Below are 11,376 nucleotides of genomic sequence, written 5' to 3' on the forward strand. Positions count from 1 at the left end.
TTAGACCATGAAAGGATGACACGCATCACAACTTCTGCCTCTGCGCAGATTTAAACCAGTCCGCTTGATAACTTTTGTGTGTGTGTGTGTGTTTGTGTGTGTGGTCTGTGCGTGCGTGTGTGTGGTGCCTGCGTGTGTGTGTTTGTGGTTCATGTGTGTGGTGCCTGTGTGCGTGTGTGGTGCATGCGTGTCTGGTGACTGCTTGTGTACATGCGTGTGTGTGTGTGTGGTATGTGTGTGCGTGTGTGGTGCGTGCCTGCGTGTGTGGTACGTGTGCGTGTGGTATGTGTGTGCGTGTGTGGTGCGTGCCTGCGTGTGTGGTACGTGTGCGTGGTGTGTGCGGTGGGTGTGTGGTGTGTGTGCGTGTGTGGTGCGTGCCTGCGTGTATGTTGTGTGTGTGTGTGTGTGGTGTGTGTGGTACGTGTGTGCGGTGGGTGTGTGTGTGTGCGCGTGTGTGGTGCGTGCCTGCGCGTGTGGTACGTGTGTGTGCGGTGGGTGTGTGTGTGTGTGGTACGTGTGTGTGTGTGGTGCGTGCCTGCGTGTGTGGTATGTGTGTGTGGTGTGTGCGGTGGGTGTGTGTGTGTGGTGTGTGCGGTGGGTGTGTGTGTGTGTGTGTGTGTGTGGTGTGTGTGTGCGTGCGTGTGTGGTGCGTGCCTGCGTGTGGTGTGTGTGCGGTGGGTGTGTGTGTGTGTGGTGTGTGCGGTGGGGGTGTGTGTGTGTGTGGTGCGTGTGGTGTGTGCGGTGGGTGTGTGTGTGTGTGTGGTGCGTGTGCGTGTGTGGTGCGTGCCTGCGTGTGTGGTGTGTGTGTGTGGTGGGTGTGTGTGTGTGTGTGTGTGTGGTGTGTGTGCGTGTGTGGTGCGTGCCTGCGTGTGGTGTGTGTGCGGTGGGTGTGTGTGTGTGTGGTGTGTGCGGTGGGTGTGTGTGTGTGTGTGTGGTGTGTGCGGTGGGGGTGTGTGTGTGGTGCGTGTGTGGTGTGTGCGGTGGGTGTGTGTGTGTGTGTGTGGTGTGTGCGGTGGGGGTGTGTGTGTGGTGCGTGTGTGGTGTGTGTGTGTGGTGTGTGTGCGTGTGTGGTGCGTGCCTGCGTGTGTGTGCGTGTGCGGTGCGTGTGTGTATGTGGTGTGTGTATGTGGTGCGTGTGTGCGCGTGTGTGGTGCGTGTGGTGTGTGTGCGGTGGGGGTGTGTGTGTGTGTGTGGTGCGTGTGTGTGTGTGTGTGGTGTGTGCGGTGGGGGTGTGTGTGTGTGTGGTGCGTGTGTGGTGTGTGCGGTGGGTGTGTGTGTGTGTGTGGTGCGTGTGTGTGTGTGGTGCGTGCCTGCGTGTGTGGTGTGTGTGCGGTGCGTGTGTGTGTGTGTGTGGTGCGTGTGTGGTGTGTGCGGTGGGTGTGTGTGTGTGTGTGGTGCCTGCGTGTGTGGTGTGTGTGCGGTGCGTGTGTGTGTGTGGTGCGTGCCTGCGTGTGTGGTGTGTGTGCGGTGCGTGTGTGTGTGTGTGTGGTGCGTGTGTGGTGTGTGCGGTGGGTGTGTGTGTGTGTGTGTGGTGTGTGCGGTGGGGGTGTGTGTGTGTGTGTGGTGCGTGTGTGGTGGGTGTGTGTGTGTGTGTGGTGCGTGCCTGCCTGCGTGTGTGTGGTGTGTGTGGTGCGTGTGTGGTGTGTGCGGTGGGTGTTTGTGTGTGTGTGTGTGGTGCGTGCCTGCGTGTGTGGTGTGTGTGCGGTGCGTATGGACGGTAGCCTCCACTCGGGCTCTGTATGAGAGGAAGTTGCAGAGGCTACTGGATCCAGCCGCGCTGCCTGACCAGAACGGCACCAACGAGGCCGACCAGTACTCCGACAGCGAGGAAGATGAGGAGGAAGAGGATAATCCAGGTACGGGATCAACCTCCTTGGTTCGGCCATTTGGGAGAGCGAGCAAGGCTGCCTGAATTACAAAATGGCGGAGCTGTCAGGGGTTGTGCAGCACTAGTTGGACTAACCCAGAGAGCAAAGTACGTTTTGTTCAAGTTAATGACATCACACCGGTAGCCCCGCCCATTATGGGGTTCCTGAAGCCTTCTCCTGCACGTTAACTGCAGTGAGAACGAAGCCCCATCCGCCGATTTCAGCTCAAATCTCGCCTGAACAGAAGGCTTGTGCTCTGTGTGTGTGTGTGTGTGTGTGTGTGTGTGTGTTATTTCTGTCACTGCAAATATTGACTGTTTTTGGCTTGGCGAGAGAAGCAGTCTCGTGTGTGAAGTCTGTTGATTTGGTTGTCTTTGGCTTTGGAGAGTTGCAGAGCTTACATGTGGTTTAAGCCCTCTAACCCGTTTCAGCTCGTCAGGGCGGAACACAGAGAGTGTGTCCAGTACCAGGCCCCCCTCCCCCTCCCCCACCCCCCAATATAGAGGGCTACATTCACCCCCCCCCCCCCCCCAACTCTGCTTTTTGACTCTCCACTCAGTGACCTGGCTTCTACCCAAACCCCCCCAGAGATGCAGCGCCCCCAAATCTCATCAACTGCTGGAATGAAACTCACCTTGTGCAGTAATGCACTGGCTGGCTTCCTTTTAAAAAAAGGGGGGGGGGGGGCGGTGTAGGAGGGATTAGGGGGTGTCTCCTTCGCTCTCCCATCTCTTGCCGTGTTTGTGGTTTGATTGCATCAGCCCTGGTTTTTTTTTTTTTTTTTAATGTTGAGAGCGTCGCATACGCACGCCTCTCCTCGTCCAATCCCTGAGCAGCAACCTCTTCCTCCTCTTCCTCCCCCTCCCCCTCCTCCTCCTCCTCCTCCCCCTCCTCCTCCTCCGTCCGTCTCCAGGTGGCGAGTGCGAAGACCCGGGCCCGGAGCCGGTGGCCGTCGCCGTGGTGACGGGTTCGAGGCGCGGCCAGCTGGGAAGCAAGCAGGCGAGTGTTCCCTCGCCGTCCCCGCGCCGGTCACCTGACCCCCCGAGACGGCCGGGGGGGGGGGGGGCGCGTCGTTCGGGCGGGTTTGGCGGGTTTAGCGGTGTGTAAATGCTGTTCCAGCGAGCGCCGGGGGGGGGGGCGGGGCGTAGCCGCTGCTGGCGTGCCAGTAGACCAGTTGGGCTGTAACTGGTTGGGCACCAGCCGGGCGATGGTAACTGGTTGGGCACCAGCCGGGCGATGGTGGGTTTTTGGCGAGCGGGCCGACAGATTGGGATCTCGTTGCTCTTGCGCTCGAACCCGAGCTCCAGCTCCTCTGTAGCCCTGGTTATAAGGAGAGAAAGCTGTGAGTGATACGGTTCTCCCTGGATGATGTAATGCTTTCTGGTAACTGCAAGACCCACAGAAGTAATGAGGATCCTGTTGCTTAACGAATTATTTCATTTATAGTGTGTCCTTCATGCAATGTTTGTCATGAAACAAAATCAACCAAAAATAAATATTATAGTAAATATTCTTCTATTACATTCCTGCAAGTCATCCAGGATTAAGGTGGAAAATGCCTTTGATTGAATTTTGGGGAGAAAAAAATTGTCCATTGAAATGTGGCGGTTTTTTTCCTCTAGTGCAGCACTGCCATCTTGTGGCAGAAGTGTGCTATTGTTTGTGGAAGTGTGGCAGTTCTAAAGGGGGGGGCGCTGATGTTATTTTGGCCCTACTCAACAGGTGGGACGGCACTCTCAGGACGATGAGAATCATTACTATCCCCAGTGTTTTATCCCCTCTTCAAGAATGGTAAATCCACGATGAAATACTGCACTTGTCCGCGTTTGACAGTTTCACAGATATCTTGTTTATGTTGTATATCGTAAAGTTGTGGGAAGGCGAGGGGGGGGGTAGACAGGGAGCTGCTGCAGATCTTTACGGCTGTGAAGACGTGCTGTTGTTGGGGGAGGGGGGCAGGGTGGAGGGTGGGGGGGGGGGTAGACGGGGAGATGCTGCAGATCTTTATGGCTGTGAAGGCCTGCTGTTGTGGGGGGGTGGAGGGTGGTTGGGGGGGGGGGGTAGACAGGGAGATGCTGCAGATCTTTATGGCCTCTGTTGCTGTAAAGACCTGCTCTTACAGCTGTAATAAACCAACAGCTCTGCAGCTGTCCCGGTGTCTGGCTCTGGCTTTGTTCTGACATTATTGTGATGTCACAGACGATGGAACTTTACTGTTGCGGATCAGGTGGGTGGGTGGGGGAGTGGGGGGGAGGCAGCCTGTGCAATCCCCTCCTCCGCCTCAGGGTGGCAGTGTAGCATAAAGGTTGGGGAACTGGGCTTGTAACCTTAAGGTTGCACATTCAATTCCAAGCAGGGCTGTACAGTGTTTCCATTTTAGGGGCATTTGCTCCTGAATATTGATATGTGCTAACTGCTGTTGCCCTTGACCAGGGCACTGGCCTCAGAGCTGGAGCTGGTCCCCGGGCGCTGCACTGTGGCTGCCCACTGCTCCTAAGTAACTGGGATGGGTCAAATCCAGAGGACTAATTACACCACGGGGTTCAATAAAGAAGTATATCTTAAGTGGGTAAATAATTTAAGAGCAGATCTAATAATTCACTAAGGCATTAGTGTGCCCGTAAATTTTTCAACTTGGGAGCACATGTACTGCTTGGAACAAAATGCTAGCTAGAGCCCTGCGAGGAGAGGACTGTACTCTTCAGTGCAGTCCTCTCCTAAATGCAATAGCTGTGTAAGTCACTCTGAATATGAGTAAATGCTAAATGTAATGTCTGTGTAATGTAGTGTATGTGTAACGTATGTGTAATGTCTGTAATGTGTATGTAATGTGTAATGTGTATTTAATGTATGTGTAATGTCTGTGTAACGTTTGTGTAAGGTATGTGTAATGTTTGTGTAATGTATGTGTAACGTATGTGTAATGTCTGTGTAATGGTGCGGTTCCAGCCCTGACCTCAGGCCATCTGTGTCACCCCTCAGAGAGTGAAGTGTGGCTCTCCTTTGGTGTGCATCCCCCTATGGGACCCTGACCCCCGGGGTGACCCCAGCGCATGTGCGGAACGGCCCGTGGTGCCAGGGGTACTCTCTCCTGTCCCCGAATTATCACTGTTTCCTGTGGGAGGGGTTTCGTGCTAACTCTGGTCTTCACCTGGTCTGGGGGGGCTGGGCTCAACACCGTGTGTCAATCAATCAATCAATCAATCAATCTATCAATCATCTGGTTAGTGAGGAAACAATCGCCCCAAAATGTGACAGAATCGGTTCCCCCTGGCTTTCTCTCTGAGCTCCTCTTGTGGCGTTCCATCACACTTCGGGTGTTTCCCTGAGCGATTACCAGTCCTGGTGCACCTCCCCCTTCCCTCTCTCCCTCTCCTTTTATCGCCGTTTTTCTGCTGTTCTTTTCTTCTTTTCAAGCATGAGCCGGTGGCTGGGAACGAAAGCGTCTCTAGAGAGCAGCGATTTTATAGCTTTTCTTTTTTTATCGCTTCGTCACCCGCTGACACTGATTCCTTAACCATTCGTTTATTTTGAGAGTGAGGAGTTTCTAAAGCAGAGATACTCAGATCTGGCCCTCAAGGTCAGTGCTGCTGCTGGTTTTCTCTTCTGCCTGATATAGTCTGTAGTCCAGTAATATCACTGATTTGCCCGATATTATACTCACCTGGACCCTGTTTCATGAAGCAGGGTTACAGGGTTAGACTGGATAACTGCACTGAGTAAAACCCGGAGTACCCTCCCAAATCTGGAACATGGACTGAAGTAAAAAGAGCTGTTCCAGGTTTTACTTGGTGCAGTTACCCAGCTAGCTCAGTAATCCTGCTTTGTGAAATGCCCCCCCCGTTTTGTGGAATGCCCCCCTGTTTTGTGAAATTCCCCCCCGGTGCGTCAGGTGTAAGCCAGTCCCTGATTAGTGGGGAGGAATGAAAGCCAGCAGCACTGCTGTCCGTGAGGGCCCAAACTCAAACCCTGGTCTGAAACTGTGGTCCCCTGCAGGGGACGTCGCCGTGTGGGTCCCGGGAGGGCAGTCGGGGTGGCCCCCCCTCTCCCGCCCCCACCACCTACCCCCCCTCCTCCCCGTCCATCTTTGCCTCCGCCTCCACCTCCGTCTCGTCCAGCTTCAGCATCACCCAGATGGTGGAGGAGGGAAGTTTCTGTCTGTTTAACCCCTGGCGATGACCTGTGACCTCTCACCTCTAAACCTGGCTGAGTACCACCATTGGCTGAGTCTTTACACTTGCTAGATACTTGGTTCCAACATTCATCTTTCATCAAAAGTTCTGTCTCCGTACTGCTGGAACCAAAGCATTTTGATTTTAATCATCTTATGAAAATCAGAAATGGGAGTGATTAAGAGCAGTGCTGTGGCCAGTGATATTGTGTGCTCTCATATAGCTCCATAAACAATATAACAATATGGATAAACCAATAACAGTATATGTGTATCAGGGGGGACTGAGCTGCGGTACCATCAGGCTCGTATACTTAAACAAATTGTGCTTGACTGTTCGCTTAAATGTGTTTTTTGAGTGCTCAGCAGCTTCACCGTTTTGGGCCATTTTGGCAGTTCCCTGTTGAACCGCTCTCTCTGGCGGTTGACGGTTAAACGTTACGGTTATCGAGTCGGCAAACGACGGCGGTGACGTCCTCCTCGTGTCCACACTGACTGCAGCTGGAGAGCAGGAGTCCGCACTCGTCCAGCAGGGCGGCGCCAGAGAGCAGATCCAGCCGGGGGTGTGAGCGGAGGCTGTGGGACAGGGAGCAGTCGGTCAGTACTGCCCTGCGGGGGATAGGAGGCGGAACGGGGCAGAAATTGGGCCAGTGCCACCCATCAAGTTCCCTCATTTGTTACAAGCCTGAAGTTTTACTGGTAGGGTCACATACTGTGTGGACCACTTACTTGCCTACTATTGAGTATACAAAATGTTATACAACCTGTATGCTCAGTAGTAGGCGTGTTAGCTGTTTTTTACATGGCCTGGGGGGGTGGGGGGGGGTATTTCTGTGGGTCATCTGAACCCCTCTGATGGGTCGGCAGGGTAGAACAGTGCTTAGGGAACTGGGCTTGAAACTGGAAGGCTGTGGGTTTGATTCCTGGTGGTGTATTGGTGGGTGTAGCTGGGCGGAGTCAGGGGTGGTGTATTGGAGGGTGTAGCTGGGCGGAGTCTGGGGTGGTGTATTGGTAGGTGTAGCTGGGCGGAGTCTGGGGTGGTGTATTGGTGGGTGTAGCTGGGCGGAGTCAGGGGTGGTGTATTGGTGGGTGTAGCTGGGAGGAGTCGGGTGGTGTATTGGTGGGTGTAGCCTGGCGGAGTCAGGGGTGGTGTGTTGGTGGGTGTAGCTGGGCGGAGTCAGGGGTGGTGTGTTGGTGGGTGTAGCTGGGCGGAGTCAGGGGTGGTGTATTGGTGGGTGTAGCTGGGCGGAGTTTTCAGTTTGGGTCTGGGTTCGGCAGGGCGTGAGGAGGATGGACAAGTGCACCATGACGGGCAGGTCCCCACTCGCCGGCCTGGGGTCGTCTGCATCCCGGCACCAGCTGAAGGCTGAGTAGCTCTCTCTCTCTCTCTCTCTCTCTCTCATTCTCTCTCTCTCCCTCTCTCTCTCTCTCATTCTCTCTCTCTCTCTCTCTCATTCTCTCTCTCTCTCTCTCCTCGGTGTGGCTCTGGGGCTCCTCCCTCTCTCCTATACCCGCGCTTCTGTGTTGCGTAGTCTCTGGGTGATCCAATCACGTAGATGGGAAGCGGTTTTACCCCTCACCCTACCCCCCCCCCCCCCCGCTTCTCCTTCTCGGTGCAGTGGCCCGTTTGTGTCATTAGTATCGTATTAGCTGTGGAAGGCTTTGGAGATCCCTCTCTGGGATATCGAAGCCTCTGTCCTTTCCTGTTTCCTGTAGGAATTCACTTTCACTTCCTGTTTTTTTTTCTTCTCTTCCTCAGTCCTTGTTCTCTTTGTTTGCTTTTTCAAACCATCACTGTGTGGAAATTTTTGATGTCCCCTTCTTTTGTGTCTCAGCTGATAGCGTGTGACTCGCAGTTTGGCACCTTCTTTTCTCCCCCCCATTCATATTTATTTTTGGCTTTAGGTGGGGGGGGGGGGGGGCAGATTTGTATCACCAGAGTGCGTCTTGCCTCTGTGGGTCATTTTTAATCTGGAAAAATCCCTTTACCCCCCCCACCCCACCCCACCCCACCCCCAGTAGAACCCTTATCGGCCTGCCACAGAGAAGCCGCCACACACTGCTGTGAAGTGAGCTGAAGATCCAGATATCTGCTGGGGAGGGGGGGATGGCTGTTGCCATGGAAACCCCCCTAAAAAAACGTCCCCCGTAACATTGTCGTTTGGCAGTGTTTATTTTTATTGGTGTTTGGCTGGGGTGGCTGGGGTGGCTGGGGGGGGGCGGGGAGGGGGACACAGAGTGTACCCTGTGCCATCGTGAGTCCCGTGTTTCAGTGCCAGCCCCATGTGTGCCCCATGTGTGCCCATGCACTGATTCAGAGGCTTGGCTTTGCCCAACGGCTAATCAGAGACAGTTTATGCAAAGCGCTTCTTCGACCGATAGAACTACTGTGGCTGTAGGTGGTGTGTCGTGTTAGTTGGTGTTGGGGCTATGGGTGGTGGTGGTGGTGTTGGGGCTGTGGGTGGTGGTGTGTGGTGTTCGGGCTGTGGGTGGTGGTGTGGTGTTGGGCAGTGTTGGGTGGTGTTGGGGCTGTGGGTGGTGGTGTGTGGTGTTCGGGCTGTGGGTGGTGGTGTGGTGTTGGGCAGTGTTGGGTGGTGTTGGGGCTGTGGGTGGTGCGTGGTGTTGGGCGGTGTTGGGGCTGTGGGTGGTGCGTGGTGTTGGGTGGTGTTGGGGCTGTGGGTGGTGCGTGGTGTTGGGTGGTGTTGGGGCTGTGGGTGGTGCGTGGTGTTTGGCGGTGTTGGGTGGTGTTGGGGCTGTGGGTGGTGCGTGGTGTTGGGCGGTGTTGGGGCTGTGGGTGGTGCGTGGTGTTGGGCGGTGATGGGTGGTGTTGGGGCTGTGGGTGGTGGTGTGTGGTGTTCGGGCTGTGGGTGGTGGTGTGGTGTTGGGCAGTGTTGGGTGGTGTTGGGGCTGTGGGTGGTGGTGTGTGGTGTTCGGGCTGTGGGTGGTGGTGTGGTGTTGGGCAGTGTTGGGTGGTGTTGGGGCTGTGGGTGGTGCGTGGTGTTGGGCGGTGATGGGGCTGTGGGTGGTGCGTGGTGTTTGGCGGTGTTGGGTGGTGTTGGGGCTGTGGGTGGTGGTGTGGTGTTGGGGCTATGGGTGGTGCGTGGTGTTTGGCAGTGTTTGATGGTGTTGGGGCTGTGGGTGTGCGTGGTGTTTGGCGGTGTTGGGTGGTGTTGGGGCTGTGGGTGGTGGTGTGGTGTTGGGGCTATGGGTGGTGCGTGGTGTTTGGCGGTGTTTGATGGTGTTGGGGCTGTGGGTGTGCGTGGTGTTTGGCGGTGTTGGGTGGTGTTGGGGTTGTGGGTGGTGGAGGTTCTTCCGAGCTGTTCTTTCGTTTTACAGGCGTTTTGTGTTTCATCTCTTCTCACCTCACCTGCAGAGGGCGCTCCCTCCCGTCACCTGTGGTGGTCTGGGTCTCCTCCCCGCCTGCCCCCTCTCAGCCTGTCAGTCACTGATACCAGTCTCTGTCCCTCTTCTTCTCCAGACCCCGGTGCCTGATTTTCTGACTGAGATGTTTCCGGATGCAGATCGCACGCCGACCGGGATCAGGTGAGTTTACAAAGTCTTAATTAAAGACAATATTTATTCAGTTTAATGAGTCGTCTCTCCACCCCCCTCTTTTAAAAAACATAATAAAAGGTGTAGTATGTTTAACAGGTGTGTGGGCACTTCCATGCAGGATGGCTGTTATAGTCCTCACCTGTCACACCTGAGCACGTCAAGGTTAAGCTTCACACTGAAGGGCAGAAAAGCTCAGTGTGTCCCACAAGCCGTTGGGTACATCTGCACCCCACATCCTGCGAGCAAGCACGTTTACTTCAGTGTAAAACACTCACTCATTTACACAAACTACACGTAACACGCACCCATGCAACAACCCTGTGGGAAAAGCGGTTGGTCATTGGAACAGTGGGGGGGGGGGGGGGGGTGATCCATATTTCATGAGCAGAATACATCAATAGGAGTTTGTGTGCAGTTCATTTGCGTGTGCAGTCCAGATTGTGATATTTGTAGTGTATGATGATTGAGACATTTGTACAAGTTAAAAACAGGTGGTGAGGCAAGTGGAGCAGGTGTAGAACTGCAGCGGGTGAAAGTCTTGATTGCACTTGGCGATCTGGCTTATCCCAGCATTTGGGCATCAGATGTGCACCTGTGCTGCTCACCTGTGCTGCTCACCTGAGCTCAGGTAATACACCGCACGGGCGATTGGCTGTTTGCCGAACCTCCCCCTGCTCTGTGTCCCGCTCCAGTGCCACGCGGCGGCGGCCGATTAAGGGGGCCGCGGGACGGCCCGTGCGGTACAAGTACCCCGACCTGCCCCTGAGCCCCGCCTCGCTGGAGAGGAGGGAGCTGCAGCGGCGGCTGGTCCCCGTCTGGGTCCAGGTCCTGGTCTTCCTGGGCGTGGCCGGCCTGCTCTACCTGGTCTACGGCGCCATGGAGACGGGCCTGGAGAACCCCTTCGCCGCGCTGCTGGAGAACCTGAGCCAGGGGGCGGAGCTTGCCGAAGAGGAGCCGCCGCCCCTTCCCGAACCGCAGGACGTTCCCACCAACCTGCTTGCCGAGGAGTACTGACTCCTCCCACTCTGTGAAGAGTACTGACTCCTCCCACTCTGCCCTCTTTGTGTGTGAAGGGGGGGGGAGGGGGCAGGGGTTTGGTTTCATACTAACTGTTCTAATTTGGCGGGGGGGATGGGTGGATGGGGGCGGGGGGGGCAGGCTGCTGAGTTCTCCTCTTGGCTTGTTTACCGATTTTTATGAAAGCACAACATTCAGGTGCGCAGGACTGAAATTATGGAGCTTGGATACCGAAGGGCTCCGGTATTATTTGTAGTTTTTGCCAGTGGAAGATGTGGGATGTCTGTGTAAGTGTACCATTGTCCCTTTTAGGTTTTCCACAGCCACATACATGCTTCTTAACCCAAACGGCCCTGTTCTTTTGTGGGTGTAAAAGGGGATTCCCAGACAGATTCTGGGGGCTAAAACCAGACCTGCGTGGCTGTTAGTGTGTTTTGGGGTAATTGGGGCATTGGGGTTCGTGTCATATTTTGTTTAAACTCCTTAAAAGTTCAGAAGCATTCTGATGCGTCCAGGTCAAAAACAAATTCATACAGCAGTGGGACACGGTGCTGGGGAGAACAGCGCGGACGTCCACAGGACTTCTGCGGGATTCTCTCCCCTGCTGTTCTCACTGTCCGTTCCCGTTTACGTCCAGAGAATTTAGTTTATTTTTAAAGATCTGTTTTTGAGATGTTTCGAGTGAACGTACGCATGGAAGTACAAAAAAAAAAAAAAAGTGTGGAAGATAACCCAGCCCTTTCCGAAAAGGGGTAAAAAAATGAG

The 11,376-nt window shown here is 54.8% G+C and overlaps 1 protein-coding gene across 3 annotated transcripts in view; it reads left to right on the top strand.

The window, feature by feature from the left end:
- lemd1 (LEM domain containing 1) overlaps nt 1-10,659 on the top strand; it is a 19,511-nt gene extending 8,852 nt beyond the window's left edge. For 2 of the 3 annotated variants that reach the window (XM_035383055.1, XM_035383054.1), the window contains 9 exons: nt 1,722-1,856; nt 2,782-2,867; nt 3,591-3,659; nt 4,851-4,949; nt 5,865-6,014; nt 6,541-6,636; nt 7,318-7,404; nt 9,518-9,582; nt 10,287-10,659. In XM_035383055.1, the coding sequence (XP_035238946.1) occupies nt 1,722-1,856; nt 2,782-2,867; nt 3,591-3,659; nt 4,851-4,949; nt 5,865-6,014; nt 6,541-6,636; nt 7,318-7,404; nt 9,518-9,582; nt 10,287-10,608 (1,109 nt within the window). In that variant the 3' untranslated portion in view covers nt 10,609-10,659. The remainder of the gene's footprint in view (nt 1-1,721; nt 1,857-2,781; nt 2,868-3,590; nt 3,660-4,850; nt 4,950-5,864; nt 6,015-6,540; nt 6,637-7,317; nt 7,405-9,517; nt 9,583-10,286) is intronic. The other variant, XM_035383056.1, reaches the window with a different exon arrangement.
- The last annotated feature ends 717 nt before the right edge of the window (nt 10,660-11,376 follow it).

The sequence above is a fragment of the Anguilla anguilla genome, chromosome 11 (assembly GCF_013347855.1).
Source record: "Anguilla anguilla isolate fAngAng1 chromosome 11, fAngAng1.pri, whole genome shotgun sequence".
Lineage (NCBI taxonomy): Eukaryota > Metazoa > Chordata > Actinopteri > Anguilliformes > Anguillidae > Anguilla > Anguilla anguilla.